The sequence below is a fragment of the Hippocampus comes genome, unplaced genomic scaffold, assembly GCF_001891065.2.
Source record: "Hippocampus comes isolate QL1 unplaced genomic scaffold, H_comes_QL1_v1.1 scaffold122, whole genome shotgun sequence".
Classification (NCBI taxonomy): Eukaryota; Metazoa; Chordata; class Actinopteri; order Syngnathiformes; family Syngnathidae; genus Hippocampus; species Hippocampus comes.
In genome coordinates this window covers 2212132-2235059 of record NW_017842059.1, presented here as the reverse complement: position 1 = coordinate 2235059, position 22928 = coordinate 2212132, and the positions used below count along the sequence as shown (strand labels likewise).

At 40.3% G+C, this 22928-nt stretch overlaps 2 protein-coding genes across 3 annotated transcripts; both read left to right on the top strand.

Moving 5' to 3' along the window:
- Positions 1–352: 352 nt before the first annotated feature.
- LOC109510869 (solute carrier family 25 member 36-A) lies at positions 353–14551 on the top strand. Its single transcript, XM_019861542.1, has 7 exons — positions 353–1251; positions 3780–3944; positions 6202–6279; positions 6988–7088; positions 10618–10684; positions 11792–12081; positions 12174–14551. The coding sequence occupies exons 1-7, from the start codon at positions 1211–1213 to the stop codon at positions 12365–12367; spliced, it is 936 nt and encodes a 311-aa protein (XP_019717101.1). The 5' UTR covers positions 353–1210; the 3' UTR covers positions 12368–14551.
- Positions 14552–16102: 1551 nt separating this feature from the next.
- On the top strand, positions 16103–22479 carry LOC109510875 (SPRY domain-containing SOCS box protein 4). Of its 2 annotated transcripts, none has more exons than XM_019861547.1 (3): positions 16103–16459; positions 19077–19932; positions 21780–22479. In XM_019861547.1, exons 2-3 carry the CDS (start codon positions 19224–19226, stop codon positions 21905–21907), a joined length of 837 nt encoding a protein of 278 aa, XP_019717106.1. In that variant the 5' UTR covers positions 16103–16459; positions 19077–19223; the 3' UTR covers positions 21908–22479. The 2 variants fall into 2 exon arrangements, with proteins under 2 accessions (XP_019717106.1, XP_019717107.1); XM_019861548.1 differs by lacking the exon at positions 16103–16459 and adding an exon at positions 18393–18521.
- The last annotated feature ends 449 nt before the right edge of the window (positions 22480–22928 follow it).

Below are 22928 nucleotides of genomic sequence, written 5' to 3'. Positions count from 1 at the left end.
GCTTCAATCATCTGTAATTAGATGATTTGAACCACCAGGACTCTTCCAAGATCTGGCCACTCAACGAAATTGAGCAATCAGGAGGAGAAGGCCCTAAGTCAGGGAGGAGACCAAGGATCTACTGGTCACCCTTTCAAAACTCCAGCAGTCCTCTGTTAAGCGGTGTTGGAAATGGGTGGGACGTAAAATGTCCTCCAAATCTGGAATGACCCTCAGTGTTGGCCCTGGGAACATGCCAACATCCTGAACATCCAGTAATAAAAAGCACATTTTATTTTTATTTATGCATCGCACTGGCCAGAGTGCAAATGTTTTTGCTCGTTATGACCTCAGATTTTCACTATTCTGCACAATGTTCATCATTAACTGAGTGAATCTCATTACGAAACTAAAGGCTATATACAGTGATATTGCCCCCTGAACAAGGCAGTTATACACGCATAAATTACAATGACAATTTGTCTGTCTTGAAAAGACGTAGTGATTGATAGTGTGTAGTGGTACACTCGTCTGACTTGGTGAGGGCAGCCTCCCACTTGGTGACGGTGTGAATGCGGGTGTGAATGGTTGTCTGTCTCTCTGTGTGCCCTATGACTGATTGGCGACCAGTTCACGGCGTATTCCCCCTTCCGCCCGAACTCAGCTGAGATCGGTCCCCTTAACAACAACAGTGAAAGAACAGACTTTGGTATATATCCAGCTGACAGACCATCTTTGCCCTACAAAATAAAAGCAAAAGTATCACATTCGGGAGGACGGGAGGGGCTACGAAAGTCCTAAACCAATCAGCGCTTTTGTGTTGGCTTCCCATTCTACGAGAAGCAGTACACTTCATCCACGGGTGTCAGTCAGGACGCGCTGTGTCCATCGGTGGCTGTCTCGCGCGAGCGGTTAGAACTACTAACCATAAACACTGTTCGCAAGTCACGATATATCATGAAGAATTTTACAGCTTGTAAAGGTGGCGGCGCAGACCTCTCGCTCTGACATCGATTTTGCCACCGGAAGAGAGTGCTCGCATTGCAAGCGAGCTAGCAAGGGTAGCCATTGCATGCCGTCGTTTTTCCTCCACCGCTGACCTCACAACTACACGCCGTCACAGAGGTGCAGAGAGTATTGGTAGCGGGGCTTCTGTTGGCCCCTCTCTTCAGCCCGGCTCCAGTTGTCTCCCGCGTGGTTGCCCGTTGACGGTTCCCGAATATGAGACATAATGAGTCAAAGAGATACCCTAGTTCATCTGTTTGCAGGAGGGTGAGTAGACTGTGTTCTCATGCCATCTACAGCGAGTGCTATCGCTAGCTCTACGCCATCGTCTGTCGTCGCTTGTCCTTGGAGATCCAAATTAGTTTGACGGTTGTTTTGATGTGCTTCACTTGCCTTGTGGTGTTCTGTTTACCGTATGTCAACTTGCTTCTCTCGGCCATGCATTGTGCATCACGCTAACAGCCAAGTGAAAGCCTAACATTTCAATGACAGTTCAATGTTTCGGTGTTATGTCAGGTTGAAGTGGACGTCTGAGGTAGGGCACCCGAGCAGATCGTTTCAAATCGTACGTAGTCTTCGTGTATGTTTGTTGCGTGTGCAAAAGTGCAAAAAAGTACGTAGCGTAGGTATGCGACTTAAGTAACACGTTACGCCACGGAGTTTTTCTTTCAAAGTGAAACAAACGCCGAATACGATAGTAATGTCGTATTTCTTAAAACTGCCCCATTTCTTAAAAATCAAGGTCATGACTATGGGTTCGTGTGCACTACCGTATTTTACAACCGTGCGTTTTGTTCAATGTCGAGATCATCATAATGTTAGTTGTACTGTACATAGAAATAATTTGCCGATCCTCTGTGAATGTGCTGCTTTCTCTGAGCCTTGTACAGTCAACCACTACCAGAGCAATCCCAAAAACTTTGTTGACAACTCTTATCTTTCGTGTTGAAAATGACCCTGTCACTAAAGATAACCGCACGTTCTCTTTTATGGTATGACCTGACCCAGTCTGTGTTAAATTTGCATTGTATTCCTTTCAGATAAAACAAAACAAAAAAAAAACCAACCTATTTTTCTTTTATGGTCACAAAACATAATTTCCAATTATTAAATCAATTCCATTCCATTTATTAATAGGAGCAAATTACTTAACTTGTATGTCCAAAACTGGTTTTTACATTTGTATCCACGCGCTTTACCTTGTTGCTTAAGCAACCTCATCAAGCTGCGGTGTCAAAATATTTATTATAATCTATCACAAATTCATTACTTATATATTTCACAAATTGAGATTAATATGAACACAACGTACATGTACCAACAAAACATGACCTGAATATAATAATAGTTGCTTCTTCCACACAAAAAGTAGTAAATGAGTAGAAAGGTACCAGTGTATTGAATTTCCAGTCTGTATTTGACTCCATTCTCAAACTTGTCAATGAGAAAAGACAAAAGATATCTGCTGCAGTTGTCACTTTGCTGAATCTATTATACCACCATTTGATTGACTGTGACACTGAATAGAAGCTTGTTGTTATTTCCCCAGCAACACAAAGCATTCTGATTCTCTCGCCTGGGCGAGCCAACATGCTGCAGATTGTTAGAATTCCACCAAGACACTGGTAACATTATGAAACGTAAATGTGTTCTGTGATTGGCGATCATCCAGTCCAGGTTGTACCCAGCCTTTTGCCTAAAGTCAGCTGGGATAGGCTGTCACTAATGAATATTTTTAGTGCAGATTATTCTATAAACGATTTCATCAATGAAGTGAATAACCGGATGAAAACATATTTTAAATGTCAGTAATTTTATTCAGATTACTTTTTATGAATCGGTGATTGTTGTTTATTTGGGATTGTTTAATGATTAAACAAAATGAAATAAAAACAACAATTCAGCAATTTTACATGAGAGGGAGCAATGTTATACTCACCGATTTTGAAATCGAGAGCTATTTCTTTGAGACAGTTTTTTCTTTTTATACCTTGACACATTTTATACCTTTGTGGCTACTCTAGGTTTAGCTACATGTCAATTGCAGGTTATTTATACAATGACTGAAATAACTTATTTTTGTAATAGATTACATTGATATTAATATTCTTCCATAAATTGATCATGTGATTTATTTACTGGTTTGGTCTGCAACATGTCAAAACATAGGCCAACATGTTGTTTTTTCTTTTTATACCTTGACACATTTTATACCTTTGTGGCTACTCTAGGTTTAGCTACATGTCAATTGCAGGTTATTTATACAATGACTGAAATAACTTATTTTTGTAATAGATTACATTGATATTAATATTCTTCCATAAATTGATCATGTGATTTATTTACTGGTTTGGTCTGCAACATGTCAAAACATAGGCCAACATGTTGAGCATTGTTTTCTAAAGTTAAAGCCAGTTTTTTTTGCAAAGGAATGTATGGACAAACAATATACAGTAGGTCTGTTTTTATGAAGGACTACACTACAGTTGAGAGGCTGAAATCGGAGGATTTGACCATTAACGTTAAACATTGTCTCTAAAAGATTATTTGATCAAAATAATTATCAATTAATTGGATGATGGATACATTGTCAGTTAATTTATGAATTTTGACACACGTAGCTGCACCTCAATGCTGACCCGAATGAAGTCCTGCAGAATTGATGCTTGCTATTTCCAAGATCATCTCAATGGTCGCTGAAAAGGGTTACTGTCAAATCTAGCGAGACTACATCTAGTTATAAGCAACAACCTAATTCAAAATCTTTTTCTTTTTTGCTTGTTATTTTTCACCAGATGTGGCGGCACAGTAGGTGCCATATTGACTTGCCCACTGGAAGTAGTGAAGACGCGTCTGCAGTCATCATCCATCAGTCTCTATGTTTCTGAGGTTCAGCTGAGTACCGTGAATGGGGCCAGTGTGGCCCGGATGTCTCCACCAGGTCCCCTGCACTGCCTCAAGTGAGTCCTCAATAATATGTCTGCTGGATGTTGCATTTATGTATGGGTCAATCCATGTGGCGTTGATGAGTTGAGTCAATAATGCACATACTTTCTCTATTCCTGTCTGTCAAGGCTTGACAGACAGAGTTCAACAAGGCCAATAGCACCCTTTTTTGTAAACATTTCAAACTGCGTGTTTGATTTTTGGAATACTGGCCTTGGTGATATAGGAAAATAGCTTCTTTCACAATATGACAAAAAACATGTACCACAATAAAGTATGTTAGCAGTTATTCAATTCAATATTATGTAGCATGCTAGAGCTTTGACTCACATCCAAAATTCGTGTTTGCTGTTTGTTTACCTTTTAGGCCGGGAGTCCCAAATCAACTTAAATGCCTTACTTTTGCCGAAAAAGGCATAGTCCAAAAACTGAAAAAGCCTGTCCAATCTTAATTATAAATGGAGTGTACTTATAAAGCGCTTCATAGACAGCTTAAGTTGTCCATAGCACTTTACTAAGCCTCATATTAACTTTTTTGAAAACGTATTGGAATGTACCCCAATGCGCCAACAAAGCCACGTCAACCTTCAACCTAAAATCAATCCTAAAAAGGTTATCCTTTTTAGCTTAAAGTAACTTACTTTGACCTCCATCATGCCCTGTTTCTGACTGGCCAAATGTCAGAACGCAGGATATTCCTTTGGACCAATTTAAAATCAATCCACTTCCATCCTACCAGCTGCTAGCTAGCTAACCTGGTTAGTTTGGTATTTCGCCTACTGTGCTTGGACGGCATGAGAGGCCAACAGGTAAAAGTTTTATTTAATCTTCATTTGAACTCTTTCACACTCAACGTACACTCTCCACAAAAAACAAAAAAACAAAAAACAAACCAAAAAAAAAACGATCATTATATAGGCAATTTTATATCAAAATAACGATCCCACAATATATTTGTGGTCTAGATATCGTATTTTTTTTCTACCAAATAACATACAACATAATGACAGCTTAAATGTTTTTATTTTATTTTGAAGTGACATAAAAGAGACTTGTATCAAATGAGAAATGCATACAGGAGTAGCAAAATAGCCCACATATTTTTGCACAAATGTAAATGTTTTTGTGTTTTGGAAAACAGTCCCTCAGCGACACTGGCTGACTTCCTTCTCATGAAAGAGTTTGGTTGTTCTACTTTTACCATACATTGTGCAGAAAACCATACTGTTGTCCTCAAAGAGTCAAACCCAAGGAAATTTAAAACAGTCAGACTTGATATGACGATTCGTCTTCTGTTTCGCTGTGTCACAGTCACTTGTCCTGCTTTTTTTTTTTCTCGACGCGAAGGGATTCAAAGTTGTTTTGCGCGACTGAAGAATTATGACGTTGGTTTTTGGTGCAAAATCCAACAGACTCCAAAGGAGCTAGCTTACTAACCCCCGGCGACTCCGCTGCCAACCCGCCGTCGGCATATGTAAACATTGCATAATTTTTTTTTGTAAATTTTATTTGGCAAGCCATGTTGTGTTCCTGAAACAAATTATATGCGGACCTAGCCGCCAAGAAAATTGTGGAATTATTTGTACTTTGTGCTGTCGCCATGGTTTGTGATGCGGGCTTTAAGGGGACAATGTTGACAGACGAATTGTCTTATCGCCAGAGTGGCGAATATTGCATATATTAACCATGCCACTTCAGATTTCAACCTTTTTGGGGATGTGGTGAACGAGCAGCGCGAACCCTGTATCCATTTTCTGGAATTGCTTATCCTTAATATTGATATACTTTTAATCGTCGAGGCTATGCCTCCCGGCTGACGAACAGACCATTTCCTGTTTAGCTGTGTGTGTGTGTGTGTGTGTGTGTGTGTGTGTGTGTGTGTGTGTGTGTGTGTGTGTGTGTGTGTGTGTGTGGCATTATTTTGTATAAATTTTCTCTGCAGACGCCTATTGAATTGCTTCCTATTTTGCTGATCAAAGTTGGATACGGTCTGGGATAGGCTCCAGCAACCCCAAGTGACCCTGTTCAGAAGAAGCAGTGTTTTAAAATGAATGGATAGTTCCTTAAAGAATGACGAGCGCACACTTTGGTAGTGAAAAGTTTCTTCATAGTAAGCTATTTGTGACAGTTTCACAGCAATGCATGGTGATACGTCTCTATAGTTGGCAAAACTCCGTAGTTTGACGAGGCCAATGGATATGTTTTACATGACGCAAAAGTTGACTTCCTGACGCATTTCTTTTTTTTTTTCTATGTTCATGTTATTTTCAGATTAATATTAGAGAAGGAAGGACCCCGCTCACTCTTCAGAGGCTTGGGACCAAACCTGGTGGGTGTGGCACCGTCCAGGTCAGTTGATAACAATGTATCTTTTTTTTTCCTCACATGAGCAGCGAGGGGTGGGAACTTTGAGCCAGTGATTATCGATGAGATTAGCACTCTTGACTCCACGCTTATGTTTTGTTTTCCTCCCTACCAAAGCAGTGGCTTGAGACACGAGTTTAATTGCTTGCAGAAGCCAGTCTTTACAGCGGGGCATGTTCTGCCAATAACTCCATTGGGATTCATCTGAACTTACTTTCATTGGGCTGAACAGTAGTTGTTATCTTATGGCTTTTTTTTTTGTCTGGAGTGTGCTACACCAACAAACAGCGAGTCAAGTTTAGCGGTAAAAGGTGCGAAGGTCTCATTGAGTATCACCGGCGACAGTTTACTTTTGTACTTAAGCCGACTTGCCACCCGATGTTAGACCTAGCTGGTTCAGTAGATTAAAGTTATGTGCGCAAGTAGGTAGTTTCACTTGAGTAAACGGATGCAATGGTATTGGATCTGCGCCAGGTGAAAATAGATGTTAACAGGTATGACAATATGAGTAAGAATTTGGGCACTTATACCTGCAGGGTAAATTGAGGCATATTTGTCAATGCGTTATGCATCTGTTGGAGGCACATTCTTGGATGAGACTAAGACAGTTTACATAATATAATGGCATAAAACAAATTGTTTGACTTGCTCATGATCTCAGATGTACTTACCCTTTTTGTTTTGTGTCAACAGAGCCATCTACTTCGCTGCTTACTCCACAGCCAAAGAGAAATTGAACAATGTGCTGGAACCTGACTCCACACAGGTTCACATGGTATCAGCTGGAATGGCAGGTACATGCGTAGCTCCCTTATTCCATCCTTTTCATGTACTTCAACCCAGCGACCTTTTCTAGACTTCTGTAAATGCATGAAAAATGAACCATGTTGTACCGTGTGAGTTAGGTCAGAAAACTAGTCAAGATTAGGCGCACGGAGTTGCCAAATGTTACGGGTTGTCCATATTTTGGGACGGAAATCAATGAGTGCTTACTTGTTACAGTGAAACTCCTCTACAATGAAACCTACATGGGCGAAAATACGCCCCAGTGTGTAAAAATATTCATGCATGAAAGTCATTCCCACTTTTCTGCTCCCCCAATAACGAAAAGTCCCCCTGTTGCGTAATATTAAATATTTTTCTCTGCCCTTGCCTCGCAACGAGGTTCACTACAACGAAAACAAGCCTTCCGCTAAAGTCTAATCCGACCTCAGCCTGCCACAGCTACTCCTACTGCTTCGCTCCGAAATGGCAACAGCAACCACCACACTGGTTTACACATGGGCAGTAGTACAGGAAGTATTTATTATTGTTAGTTTCAGACGCAGCACGAACGTTGCAGTGCTAAAATGTCTGCAAAACGGACCTTTGCAGACCAAGGAGTGAAGAAAAGAAAAGCTTTAACGCTTGAAGACAGGATAAAAGTAATAAAATGAAAGCTGGAGGAAGCAAAGTAAAATACATTATGCAAGAAATTGAAGTGAAAGTGAATGCTGATTGTAAATTTCACAATTTCTTTCCGTTTTTTTTTTTTTTTTTTCTACACTGGTTATATGAAGTGTCAAATAAGTGTATGCTCATACTTATGCACTATTGGAATAGTACACATATACGTTTTGTGTGTGTGTATGTGTTTACATCTGAGATAAAATTTGCTGTAGTGAAAAGTCCCCTGCTGTGAAAAATTTCTTGCTGCAAACATGATTTCGTTGTAGAGGAGTTTCACTGTAGTTGAAACACTGATTGTCACGAATGCTGTATTTAATTTGCTCATCTGCTTTATCCTGTACATCTGTAAGCTGTCTCAGATGCACTGTCTCCAGTGAGATTGTCAAAAGGCCACAAAGTCATTTACGGTTCACCAAAGATGACGATAGCCTGTTTATTCGGTTTTGTTTATGTTTACATTCATCCTATATTTGGATGAATAAAAAGTGAGTGTACAGTATTTAAAATGTGTTCAAAGATATCAACCACATTCTTTTTTCCGGCTTCAAATCGTTAAATCACGTTTTGGGGGTTTGGTGTCATGACACTATTCATGTAGTGCGTAGGTGTGGTATTCCTGCAGCCTTTCATGTTATTAATTAAATGACCTCTTACATTATTCTAACTAACATTGTATAGCATCATATTGTGTGAAATGTTGCCGATCTATTGCAGCCTGGTCATCCTGGAGGGGCGATTCTGCCATGTACAGCCCCTTCTCAAGGTTTCTCATGTTTGCCCCGATGTATAGCTTTTTTTTTCCCTTGCCCTTCTCGGGGTTAAGATCAGGGGATCTCATTAATATTTGTCAACTGTGGGCATGTGAAGCCATCAGACTTTTTTGTCATTAGGGATTGTATAAATACATTTGACTTGATGGCTGTAAAACAAATGAGCCAAAAAGAATGAAGTAAAAATAAATGTCCAGTATTTTACAAGTCATAAAGTATAAATATTACCAACAGTAAACAATGAAAATTAGAAAATGCAAACTGCCAAAGAATGATATTTGCAATGACCTGCACAAGGTATGAAGTTAAACAGTCTTATGTAATAATAACAAGAGAGCGAAGATAAATATTGTATTTGTATTTTTGTTTGTTCCCTGTGCAGTTGCTGGAAAAGGAAAAGCAGGAAAAGCCTGGTGGCCTGCCAGGCCTGTAAAGTACTGTGGGAAACAAGTGATGAGTTTGTCTCTTGAAATGTTTCTCCAACAGTCTTGAAGGAGCTGGTGGTGGTGCTGAGCACTTGTTGGCTGCTTTGCCTTCATTCTGCGGTCCAACTCATCCCAAGTCAATTCACTTGGGCTTTGCTCAGGCGATTGCGGAGGCCATGCCCTCAGACAAAGCATTCCATCACCCTCTTTCTTGGTCAAATAGCTCCGATGTAGCCTGAAGGTGTGTTTAGCGTTGTTGTCCCGTTCAAAGACAAATGATGGACTCGCAAAGTGCAAAGCAGATGGGATGGCATGTTGCTGCAGAATGCTGTGGTAGCAATGCTGGCTCGAAACTTCAGATGAATAGAAACTTGCACTTTCAGCATGACCATTGACCCAAAGCGCGCATCCAGTTCTTCCAAAGAATGGCATCATGTCCAGTCAAAAAACAGACTTCAATCCAATCAAACAAGACTGAGCAAATATTGAGACGTTAAAATATGCTGAACTCATAGACCTCTGCCCAAAAAGACAACAACAACAACGCTGCAATAATTTATTAGTTTAAAGTTTATGAGTATGTGTATTTACACAGATGTCACCGTGATGCAGTGTTTTGAACACAAATACCCCCACTCGGTTTCTAATTTAGAAGCAATAGTAAGAGATTGCTAAGTGCAAATACTCATTTGAAAGATTGTAACGCTGTGTGGATAGATATGCAGTTGCCTGTGCACTTTGTCTTACTAAGTTGAAGTTTGGCAGGGTGTGATGAAAAGTACGGTATGTGCTGTGCTGCATTCAGCAGGTACCATGGCTGAGCAGCTGCAATAAAATAGTGTCGCTTTTTGTGTTGGGTTTGAGTTAGGGGAAGAGTTTTGCACGACAATCGAAGCCGTCCTTTGGCGACCCTCATTGTCATGTTGTCATGAACTGTTTCTTAGAATTGTGCCTGATACAACAGAACATGTCAAAAGTCCCTTTTCCAATTTTATTTTCGGTGGCACATACTGTATGTCAAGAAGCGTTTATCTAGCCCTGTGCAGCTTTGATCCAGCGGGGAAGGCACATCACCACCAATGTGGGTCATTCATGTTGCCGGAGCTCTCGTCTGAATGTCAAGTGTCAGCGTAAAGCTAAATCTCACAGGTACACGACAGTGTCATTTTTAGCACAGCGTGACTCAGAACGTTGCGGTCAAGGTCAGCATTAGTCACATTGACTTAGTTATTGGGCAACTGCAATGAGAGCCGAGTGGGCTGCAGTAACTGGTGACAGTGAAAGGGTGATGTCCATCCATCATTTTCGATACCACTTGTCCTCTTTAGAGTTGCGGGTGAGCTGGAACCTATGCCAGCTGACTTGGGCCTGAGACAGATTACACCCTGGGCTGGACTGGCTGTCAGTCAATCGCACAAGGGTGATTTTAACAACTGCCGGTATTTATTTTTGCCTGTGAAATGAAGCCAAGTGCCTATCCAGTGGCGCCGCAGCGTCTTTTGTCACGTTTCTGTCAAAGTTTCTTCCTTTGCTAATGCCGGTTTTCACATTTGTTAAAAATTGCTGTCATCATAAAAGTTGTCTTCTGGCAGTTTATTTGGTCACTAGCTGCAAATGAGTCTGATAGCTCCATTATTTCTAAAGCTTCTTTTTTTTTTTTTACTTTTACCTTTCTGTAGGTTTTACAGCCATTACAGCAACCAATCCAATATGGCTTATAAAGACTCGTCTCCAGCTGGATGCCAGGTGAAATGTTAACATATTACTGCTTTTTTTTAATCTGATGCAGAAAAAAAAAACAGTTCGCTTTTCATAAGAAACATCATCGATCACAGAATTCAAAGGGAAGAAAATAAAATGAGCATTTAGAGTACTACTCAACATTAGGGGTGTCCCGATACGGATCTTGCAGCCTCGAGTACTGTACGATATCAACAGGAATGATACATCCTTGTATTTATTATTAGTATTACATTTTCGAAAAGACTTGATCAAGTGAAGATACTCAAAACCAACAACAGCAGTCAGCAACAGTATAGCTGTGAGGAAACATGACCCATTTATTCCAAAGATTTTGTCACATAAATTCAACCTCACACATGAGAATGTACTTAATTGCAATAAAATTAATGCAAAATAAATTTAAGGACCATGAGAAATAACTGTAAATAAGTCAATAAAAACAATTAATACTTGGAGCATAAAAAAATAACAATTCAAGTTTAATTTACAACATTCAGAATCAATTTTTGCATTTTGTATAACGTGGGAACAACAGAAGGCAGGACAAAAAAAAAAACAATATTGGAGATTTAGGATGTAGACCAGAAGTCTCTGTAATCTAATACTGTTTTTTTTGTTTTTGTTTTTTTCCTTCTGATATCGGATCAATATCAATATCGGATTGGGACACCCCTACTCAACATATACCCTGTAAATGAGTACACACCCTTTTTGAAAGTTTTTTTTTTTTTGTCGAAATACATTTTGCACAGAACTCACACAACACTTTCAAAGTATTAAAATTTGACTCACCTGTCGTTAAACCCTTGGAAATTTTTCATTTTAACTTTGAAAATTTGGCATAGCTAGATGGTCAATATGCACTCATTTTTACACCATTGAGGAAAAAGTAATATATATGTGTATTGCAGTCAAATGCGCCAGATTAGTGTGAGAATTTTTCGTATAGGAAGTGATGTAGAGTATTTTTTGTAAAACTATAGTCAAACTAACAAATCTTTCATACTTATTTAAGTTCAGCACTGTATGAGAACTTGCGATAACCATGATGGCTAAAGAGAGAGAGAGAGAGATTACCTATTTTTTTTTTCTTTTTGATTTTTTTTCCAGAAATCGAGGGGAGCGTCGGATGAGTGCATTTGAATGTGTGCGGCGGGTGTATCAGTCGGATGGCCTCCGAGGCTTTTACAGGGGCATGTCAGCGTCTTATGCCGGCATCTCAGAGACTGTGATCCACTTTGTTATCTATGAAAACATCAAACGGCGGCTCCTGGAGGCCAAAGCCCCCCAGAACGTGGACGATCAAGAGGAGGTATCCAAGGACGCTTCAGACTTTGTGGGGATGATGCTTGCCGCCGCCACTTCCAAGACATGTGCCACATCCATTGCTTATCCTCATGGTGAGAGCGGGAGTTCATATTCCAACAATATGACTCCGCTTATTTGTCTGTGAATTTTCTTTCATCTCTCTTCTGTGCTTCTACATTTGCAGAAGTGATCCGCACACGGCTACGTGAGGAGGGCAGCAAATATCGCTCCTTCTTCCAGACTTTAACAACAGTTCCCAAAGAGGAGGGATTTCGCGCGCTGTACCGCGGCCTCACCACCCACTTGGTACGACAGATCCCCAACACCGCCATCATGATGTGCACCTACGAGATGGTGGTCTACATCCTGAACGGTTAACGTGTTCGCTCCTTTACTAGAACTCATCCTTGTATTCCAGCCATTGTTCAGTGTTGAAAAGACGGGGGAAAAAAAAACCCACAAAAAAAAAAGCAAAAAAAAAGCAAGACCTACTGATAAGCTGCAACAAAGGCTCATGAGATGACTGAGGCAGCATCGCGACAGTGTCTTAGTGATGATTTTACGTGGCATGTTTTCTTTGATCACTAAAGGCACAAGGAAGTTTGAATGATACCAATGGTGATTTTTGGGGGTCTTACAATTCTAACCAGCCCTCCCTCATCCATGACTATTGATACTACTCCCACTGCCACAGTACTAATTTTGAAAATTGTAGTTGCACTTCGAAGTAATACTGCTTACTGACTGACATTTTCATGTCCAGATCGCCGATCTATTCTTTGTGCCGTCAAATTCAAAATGAAGCAATTTGGAGTAACGTGTAGTTGGAGAGGAATGTGCCTTGGGTAAAGCGACACGACGTAAATTAGGATGCACATGTGCTTGTAGTTCAGATTGTGAAATAATTTCATTGCACACAGGTATTGTGAAGGTTCGGGCCCTTTAGGAAACTTTGGTTTCGTTGTGAATATACATGAGCGTCGACTTGGGTTTTGCAACCACCTGATCCCTCTTTCTCCTGCTCTTCATGCATTTCGAACTCTCTCATCCGTACATAAAAGCAGAATGAAACTCGCTCATTATGCTTGAATTAGAGTACATAACTAATAATATCCATCGCTATCCTGTGTGTTTGAACCACCAAATGAAACCACATCACTTGGCCTGCTTTGTATTTGCTGGAATGTAAATATGCAGGTTTAAGGAAGTGAAACACTGGCCCTGGTTTTTAAAAATAAATATTCATGAATTAACTAGTTTTAACAAATTGCAATGTTGATACGGCTGAAATAATATAAAGCAATTTGTTTGACTGGTAAGGTAAATGAAACTGTCATTCATCTTTATTGGAGAGAGAGCATTTGCTCCCTTGTGAAAATTTGATTTCCCTACCTATATTCATGATGTCTCGCAATGTTTGTTTTTTTTTCTTTTTCTTGGATTTGCGTTCGCTTTTTCCTCATTTTGAAAATCCAAACTCGTTGAGGACAATCCTGTCAGTTTTCGCCTGGAAATTTGAGGGTCAGTTAGTGTAGATGAGTTACAAAGTAATATAACTGTCTTAAGCGCACAATAATAAATACACATTATAATTGTTGAGCTGTCGTTTTATACATTCTACTTATGTGAAGTCCATTGCTGATTATATATACTGTGTGTGTGTGTGTGTATGTATGTATGTATGTGTGTGTGTGTGTGTGTATATATATATATAATCTCAAACAATATTTCTCACCTGTTAACAAAGATTTACTGTTGCCGTGTCAACTTTTGTCACCAGCTGTAGCCCTTGGCCTAAATTCACAATGAACACAACCAGTAAATTGAATTGTCCATTTTTGCTGTGATTGGTCACCTTCATTGACCCATTCTAATGAGCTAACCTCAGTGAAAGGGCAATATTGGCCTCCTCCTTGAAAGCATTTTGACAGGCACAAGGCAGTTGGGTGAGCGTGCTCAAAGCTGGTCAGTCAGACTAGACGATCTAATGTACGCAGGTTGGCTGAGTTAATTTTAACAAACCTTGAAAATGGTGGTTGGCTCACCCGCGTCCCCCCCCAAAAAAATGATGTTGAAAGCTGTCTGAAATTGACAAGTCAAAGTGATATGCATTACCCAGTGCCACAAAGAATATAATCCTTTATCTTTCAAAGAAATTAACCAGAACTGGAAATATATTAATACGAGTATGCATCTTTTTCAACTATATTGTACAATATTGTGTCTGCCTGCTGTTCATGTAGTCTCCCATTCATTCAGTGGTCATTGTTTTGCACCCATGTTTGCATCGTGCGCTTGTGAATGTATGCATTGTGTGTGCTTGCCTAAATGACAGTCTGATGTGATTCAGTCGTGTCCTGAGCGCAAGAGACGAGGAATTATGTATGCACTCGAAATGCAGGTTTTTATCTTTTTAAATAAATGGTTGCCTTTTTCCTGCTGCCCCTTTTCCATGTTGTCGTTGATGAGCAAACTGAAAGTGTGGCCCTGTCTATGCATTTTCATAACTTGTTTTGTTGAACAAGTGAGTCATTAATTAAACTGGAAAGAGTGCAAATACAATCGTGGCCATGTTTTCACGGGGTCTAGTTTTGTAATGCGGCCTTTAGCCAGCAGGCGGTAGTAGTTGTCCAGTCTTGCTGCCTTTCGGATGTCTTTTCTCACTATGTCTAAGTCTTACACCAGTGGTTCTGAACCTTGTTAGAGGTACCGAACCCAACCACTTCATATGCGCATCCACCGAACCCTTCGTGAAAAATAAAAATATGTTTCAAGAAGTGTTCCTTCAGTTTTGCCGGTCCGAGATGAGAGTTGCTCAACTTGGCATGACAAATTATGCAGATCATGAAAGGGAGAAGTAGAAGAACAAAAAGTATATGAGTAAATATAAATTATGAAATATAAATATAAGCATATTCAGAATGGGTGAGTGGGGGTGAGTCCAGGTATTCAGGTCAGGTCTGTCCATTCAATAGCCTGACAGCAGTCGGCAGGAACGAGCAGCGGTACCTCTCCTTCTTGAAGTACTCAACTCAACTGTACTGTATACTGTAGTCAAAAATGTTTTTCCAAGAACATGTTCTATGCCGCCCACGAGTTTAAACACGGCATTTTGATTAATATTGCATTTGTGGGACTGAAACTGACATCACAGTTCCTGTGATTGGTCATTACCTGAGCCTGTTTCAGTCAACAGCATCCATCCATCAATCCATATTTTGATCCGCTTTATCCTCACAAGGGTTGCGGGGCGTGCTGGAGACTATCCCAGCTGTCGTCGGTGGACACCCTGAATCAGTTGCCAGCCAATCGCAGGGTACACAGAGACGTACAACCATCCACACTCACACCTAGGGACAATTTTGAGTGTTCAATCAGCCTGCCATGCATGTTTTTGGAATGTGGGTGGAAACCGGAGTACCCTGAGAAAACCCACGCAGGCCTGGGGAGAACATGCAAACTCCACACAGGGATGCCGGAGCTGGAATTGAACCCGGTACCTCTGCACTGTGAGGTCAACGTGCTCACCACCGGCCCACCCTCAGTCAACAGCAAATAGCAAAATTCCCGCCCTGAGATGGATAAAAACAGGTGAATTTTGCTCCTTAATTCGTAGTCCACAAACGCAACATTAATCAGAATACTGTACTGTGTTTTCACTAGTGGGGCTGCATAGAACATGTTATTGTAATTAACTTTTTCGACTTAACTTTGAACCTTGAAGATTGTAACTTCACACATTAGTGTGCTCTCAGAGATTAGGTGTGCCATAGGAATTTGTCCAAATACACTTCATTGGTCCAAAACTCAATAACTACAAACATGTAACCTTATTGGTGTTCATCTATCAATGCCAGCAACTTATTTACATAACTATTAAATTGCCGTTCCACTAGATGGTGATTGAACTATTCACATTTAATGGCATTTTAGTTCCAGATTCACTCTAAAGTGAGGAGACTAATAATGCGGTCTCCACCCTGTATCAAATGTTCGTCTCTTTGTTGGACTCAAACAGGAAGTTACTTAACACACAGTACGTGCAAAACAAGTTCCGCGGTGAAGGCGAAAACATCTAACGCAATGACTGTGATAAAATAGCGTTGAGTGGAGAAGATCATAACGCCAAATGAACGGTCAACGTCGAAAACATCGCGAGAGGACAACGCGTGATTACTTGACACAAGTCACCTTTTCGGGATCCCCAACCTGCAGCCAATCAGCGACAACGAAACACACATGGACTCCTGCACGGTGATAGTCAAGGGGAACAAAGAAGGCTGATTGATTACTTTGCATGGTCTGCCTGATTAGCTTTACGTTATCAAGCACGTTTTACGTTTGTTTTTTGAACTGTAGTTCTGAGGCGTGTTGGGATTTTTTTTTAGCAGCCGAGAAACTCATTGGTTTGATACGACTTCTGCAAGCTGCTTAGTTTGTTGGAGCCTCGGAGGACAGCGTCCACTCATGGTATGTTTAAAAACTCTGGACTTTCCACGACTCCATCTTGTGTCAAAAACTATACAATATTTTTGTGCGCATAACGCTGTTTTCTCCAAACGTACTAATTGGTTGGGTTTACGAACGCTGTTCTCGGCGCGGTCGAAGCTGTTTCCAAAATCGATCTTATGTTTTTAGTGCTTGCTTTCTTTGTCTTTGAAAGCACACAAAACCATAACAACAAATGTGAACAAGTTATATATAGATGCTCACATGCTTACCTTGTGTTATATTAAACGTAGTAGTTATTTTTGCCTCGCCCGGCAACTCGCCACCCATGAATCGCATGGAGAACTACAAGTGAAAATTTAGTGCCAAGTCGGGGATTCGTGGGTGGATCGGTCGACCCGAAGATGCCGCTATTCCTTCGCGTTGTGGGTTCGAATCCTGCTCTAGAACTTTTTATTACAGTAATTACTTTCATACTTACTTGCTTCTTATGTTTACAATTTATTCCAGCCCTCTAGAGTTGTAAAGGAGCAGTTTCATTTCGCGTATTTATTGAAGCATTGAACAGTAATGCATTTGGAACAATTTCGATGCAGTTTGTAAAACAAAAATAATTGGCCAATTTATTAGGCCCCACAAAAAAAAAGGTTAGGGTAAGGATGAATAGGCATGTTAACAGTAAAAAGAGGTAAAAATAATATTAAAGAATTGGGGATTAGAATTAAAAGTTGAAGAGTTTAACCTATAATGTTATAGGAGTCCGTAGTCCTGTTTTAAAAAAGAAATAAAAAGGTCAGATTGGCAATGCTCACACACTCCAATTCAGTTTTATATACCAGGCTAAACATTGAACGGGGTCAAATTTGCCTCAAATAAAAGGAACTATGTGTGTATATATATATATATATATATATTTATTTCAAATGCCTCTTTCACACTAGGGATGTAACAATATCCAAACGTCACGATACAATATTACCTCAAGCTGAACCTCATGATATGATAATTCACCGTATTGTGGAGAGCAAAGTCACAATATTCTACAGGGGGTGTGGGGGGAAGCACAATATTGTCTTTGTACATAATAACAGAAATGACAAACAAATTGGCCAGTCATTTCGTTGTCATGTGCTCCTATTGGCTCAGCGGCGCAAAGTATCATGGTCTCTGTAGATCACTGTGCAAATACAAATAAAATGCACTGCGAATTAGCTGAGGTCATATTTGTGTGTGTGTGTGTGTGTGTGTGTGTGTGTGTGTGTGTGTGTGTGTGTATATATATATATATATATATATATATGTATATGTAAAAGTAAAGGTTACATTAACCTCAATGTTCATAAATGACCTAGAATCACCAATAACCCTTAGTATTGTTACACTTGCTGAAACACACACACGTAAATAAAGTCCATTTGTGGCGCAACTCAAACATGTTCAAAAGGTTCTGTCATCTGGCGACTAGGGTGGGTCTGAAACGTAAGTGACCAAGACCCCCACCGAAGACTCACTGTCCATGTCCTTTTGTTGAAGGCTGTTGCGCTGACATTGCTGCACATCTAATTGCCTCATTGACTTTGTGCGCCCGAGCCGCATTGTCTTTGTAAACGTGTACTTTGGAAATAACAGAGGTGTACGTTGTGTGAGTTCTGCCTGAAAGGGCCAGGAAAATAAATCCTGACTCTGTTACGCATCTGATGCGCCGCCAATTTCGAAGCTGCTATGGAGAAGCTGCTTGTATACTCTTTAGAACCAGTGTGCTCCTCTGTAAGCCCTCCTCTTTACACTTCCTCCTTGCCGAGCTCCTTCCAGCAGCTGTTTGCTTGTTCACCGGGAAGCCAGATTGTTTTGCTCCATTCATGCGTCACAAGCTGGATGTTAGTGACTCATGACACACACACACACACACACGTACATACTCTTTGCTGTCTACGTCGTATCCCGCAATCATCTTGCTGCTGACTGTTTACTGACCTCCCTCTGGACTGAGGACTTTATTTCCACTCTTTCAGTTGGCCACTCTCATTATGTGTTCTCATTTTTGTGTGAGAGACTCCTGGATGCTCGGTGAAATGCTTTCATGGTAAGCTGTCGTTTCACAGTCCACTCGTAACTTTTTTTTTCCCTCCCCTTCATGCTTTCTGTCTTCCATCATTTTCTCAGGGTTCCCATTCCTTTGTTGATTTAAATATTGGTGGACTTGTGCCTTCAGCTTTTCCTGTGTGCTTCAGTGTTCCCAAACTCTTTTGGAGTCATCACCTATTGAATTATTCAATTATAGTGAATATTATAACACAAAAATTCTGGAAGGAATTTTAACATGACAATTTTTTTTATTTCGTAATTGAAAATCCTTTGTTGGTCCCCCAGGGCTGAGAACTCTTCAGTGTGTTTCTCCAAAAAATGCTATTTATCTATGAGCTAATTTGATTGAAAAGCTGCATTCTTTGTGAGTATTCTATGATAGACAATGTCGAATTTGGTGATGCACATTTGTCGTTTTTATGTGAGTGGGTAAATGAGACAATTTAAAAGTGCTTACCCGGAATTCAAAAAAATAATTCAGCATACATTTTTTTCTTTTTTTATTGATGGCAAATGATCAATTCAGTGTGTGAGATTATGCTGTCTCTTTCAGGAGTCACATTCTACATGGTAGAAAAAAAGAGTGTTCAACTACATCTCTGCGAATGAGTTAACGTCAGGATTCCCCACTTATTTCTTTGGATCCTTCGTGCCTTCATCTCCCTCCCCTTTTTTCCCTTTCCCTTGAAACCACCTAACTATGGGCCAGAAGATTGCGCTGAGCATTAAGTCATTGGATCTGCGTGGGGAGCCTTCATCCAGGCTAGTGCAACGAGAAGTGCGAGGTACAGATTTCTGCTGGCCGCGTCGACTGGATTTATTGCTGGACATGCCCCCAGCCAGTCCTGAGACTCAGCTACACCACGCCTGGAATCCTGATGATCGGTCCCTCAACATCTTTGTTAAAGAAGATGAGAAGCTGACGTTCCACCGACACCCGGTTGCACAGAGCACAGACTGTATCCGAGGAAAAGTGGGCTACTCTCGGGGCCTCCACGTTTGGAGGATTCACTGGCCAGCAAGGCAGAGAGGCACCCATGCCGTTGTAGGAGTCGCCACAATTGAAGCACCTTTACACTCAGTGGGTTACACTGCTTTAGTGGGATCAGATTCCGAGTCCTGGGGCTGGGACCTGGGTCGAAACAGACTATACCACGATGGAAACAATCATCTCGTTTCTTCGACAACACCCATGTACCCCTGCTTCCTTGAGCCAGATGAGTCTTTTGTGCTCCCGGACTCCCTGGCGGTCATACTTGACATGGATGAGGGCTCATTGAGCTTCATGGTAGACGGACAGTATCTGGGAGTTGCGTTTCGAGGCTTAAAAGGCAAGAAGCTGTATCCTATCGTCAGTGCTGTATGGGGACACTGTGAAGTGACGATCCGCTACGTCAACGGACTAGATCGTAAGTTCGTCTCTGACACAAAAGAGCTATTAAGGCAGCGATATACACGAGGGGTAGTCAACATAGAGTTCATATTTTATTTCCAGAAATTTCAGCAGTGTGTAATTAAAATACTCAATTATTGGTGGTTCGCCTTCCAAAGCAAGGAAATATTTGTTTGCTTCTGTTAGACATGAAATGACATCATTTCCAACATGGCTGACAGAAAGCGGATACATTCCAAGAAAAAAGGAAAAAAAATATATATGTATATATGTGTATATATATATATGTATATATGTGTGTATATATATATATATATATATATATATTTTTTTTTTTTTAACAGTTTTTCAGTGAGTATTTTACTGTTGACATTTCATGTAAATTGTAAATTGAACAGGGCTCATTACTTGTGAATACCCCTCATGTTTTAAAGCTGGTTGCCATTGGATTGTTTGGGCCTTGTCATTTAACTTTCATAAAACATTTTTTGTTTTTCAATGAGTACAAATTGATCACCATTCAATAGCTTAAACATATTATTGGGATTGTCCTCATACTGTTTGTTTGTTTTTTTTTCCCCCCTCTACAACTTGTATCAACTTTGCTTCGACATCATGGGCCTTCCTTGCATGTACGTAAATTAGTGTTTCTTGGACTTTATAACCCATACTTTTTTATTTTTTTAACCAAAATGGTCTGTAAGCACTTTTGCTATCAGCTGGCACAGCTATGCTTCACTTTTGGTTCTAATAGTGGCTCCAACAGCAAACCTTTTTAACATAAATATGTAAATGTCAGTTTATCAATGCCCTTATCTTGTTACTTCTTTTCTGGCTTCTCACTGTGGCATACATGGGAAGATTAGCCATTTTTATGCCGGAGAGGAGATGAAAATACTCAGGTTGGTTCAGTGCTTAATTGCAGCTTGAAGACAAAACGGAAAATTAGTCCCAAAGCGTGAATATTTCAGAAAAATAATGCATGGTCTCTTTGTTGGCTAGCTAATGTTGTTGAATTATTATATTTTTCCCGCTGCCTATCATTCCTTTCACTCATTGGATACATCTTCAATTGGAAGCGCAATCAGAAGAGTTTTCCCGCAGCTGGACAATAAGATGAAAATAGTCCAGGCTGGTGGTGGTTGCAATTTTTTATTCGCACAGCAAAACATTTAGTTAAGACTGCACACAGTAATGTGAAATACCGGGAGTAGAACGATGAAATCATCAGTGTCAAAATGGAAACCACTATTTGAAACTTTTCATTAATGAACGAAAAGGGTGGAGGAGAGCATTGAGAAATAATCGTCATACTGTTTTATTCTAATTTAAAGATGGTTTTCTTAAGGCGTTGCCACACAAAAACGTTCCCTCAGAAGCCATTTTGTCCAACACAAAAATCTCCAGAACCCAATGTCCAATTTTCAAAATTCTTTGTGCATTGTACTTGAGTTGAATTGGCCATTACAACTAGACCCTGCATTTTTGGACAGACTGTCATTTTTGGGAACTTTCCACATTGCTATTCTCTCAACATGTACTCGGTGACTGGGCATATTAATGCCCATGAGAGGATGGAGAATGATGTCATTCACGCAGTGAAAAGTTCTGTCAGCCATGCATGTCTTTTATTTCCTCCCCCTACACATTGAACAGCATTTACTGGTACACAAACAAGTTTAATTATGAGTGTTTAATCCCCAAAACTCTGGCCGATTCTTTTGAAAAGACTCAACATCAGCCAATAGAATCAGTCGGCCAGTTAATCACTCGGGCCCTAATATATACAATGAAAATGACGACACAGTTTATTTTGTTGGTAAAGTTCCGAGAACTGGATCTTTTAACGTTTCTCTTTTACAGCGGAACCCCTCCCCCTCATGGATCTATGCAGAAGAGAAGCTCGCCTGGCTCTGGGCCGGGAGCGCATCCATCACATTGACTCGCTCCCGCTGCCTCAGATTCTTAAGAACTACCTCCAGTACCAGTGATAGTGCGCACGCACTCACTCAGAGGTGGGAGGTACACCTGTTCTTGTCACCGCGACCTTCCAAACTGAACTTGATTGAAACACAAGATAGCTGCTGAATATGACAACAAGGACGTTGGCTGTGACTCCAAGTTGATAAAGAGTGTGAAAGGGTGTTTATTCTGGCTTGCAGTAACAGCGTGGATACATATTCTAATCACTCTTCCCTATATGCCATGTGGTTCTCGCATCTTAATCGCCAGAAACCTCCATCAAGAGGGCGAATGTGACATCCTTTCTCCTCAATTGATGATTTGACGGTCTTTGACTTTGTGGCTGCTTTTGAGACATTACTTTAGAAACGCACAAAAAAGCACCTTACATTTCTTTTTGACATTTTATTTAAGTGTTACCTTCAGAGTTTTACATGGTGCTTTTTTTAAAAATCCCCAAATTGCTTTTTAAAAAAAATAGCATTGTAATTTTTTTTTTTTTTTTTAACATAATTTGGTTTGTCTAAAGGACATGTTTCTCACAGGAATCGGGAAAACTTTTAAGCATCTTTTAAATGTGAAAAATAAACTTGGCTAAACTCACACCTGCTCGCAATGTGTGCTCTCTCAATGTCATGACGCACTTTTGCACAACCACATGATTCTAGTTGAGCCAATCCACCTATCTGAGTGTCCGCACTCCTGCTGACACAAGGCTTGCATTCATCTCTGTTCGCTAAACATACCGTTGGACATTGGTGGTGTATACAGTACAATACCTCTGACCGGAAGGACTTAAAGAACGTCATAATCAGGCTTGAACATAATTGTTGAGAAAATATATTTTTTGGGGGGGGCGGCGTGAAAGGATGATTTGTATTTTTTTTTTAATAAACATTTGGTTTGATTTTATCATGTCAGCCTATGTTAGTTTTTGCAGTTCCTGAGATACTTGAGTCATCTTAGGACAGTATTACATACTACTTGTCGTTCTTTGTGGTTATACTGTATTTTCAAAGGAAAAGTGTTCAAGTTGTCCAATGCTCATCG

Excerpts from the sequence above, each read along its gene's own strand:
- LOC109510869 (XM_019861542.1), top strand. The coding sequence starts at position 1,211 with ATGAGTCAAAGAGATACCCTAGTTCATCTGTTTGCAGGAGG. Across the intron at positions 7,089-10,617 it reads GGTATCAGCTGGAATGGCAG|GTTTTACAGCCATTACAGCA; the intron begins GTACATGCGTAG and ends ACCTTTCTGTAG. Across the intron at positions 10,685-11,791 it reads CGTCTCCAGCTGGATGCCAG|AAATCGAGGGGAGCGTCGGA; the intron begins GTGAAATGTTAA and ends TTTTTTTTCCAG.
- LOC109510875 (XM_019861547.1), top strand. The coding sequence starts at position 19,224 with ATGGGCCAGAAGATTGCGCTGAGCATTAAGTCATTGGATCTGCGTGGG. Across the intron at positions 19,933-21,779 it reads CTACGTCAACGGACTAGATC|CGGAACCCCTCCCCCTCATG; the intron begins GTAAGTTCGTCT and ends TCTCTTTTACAG.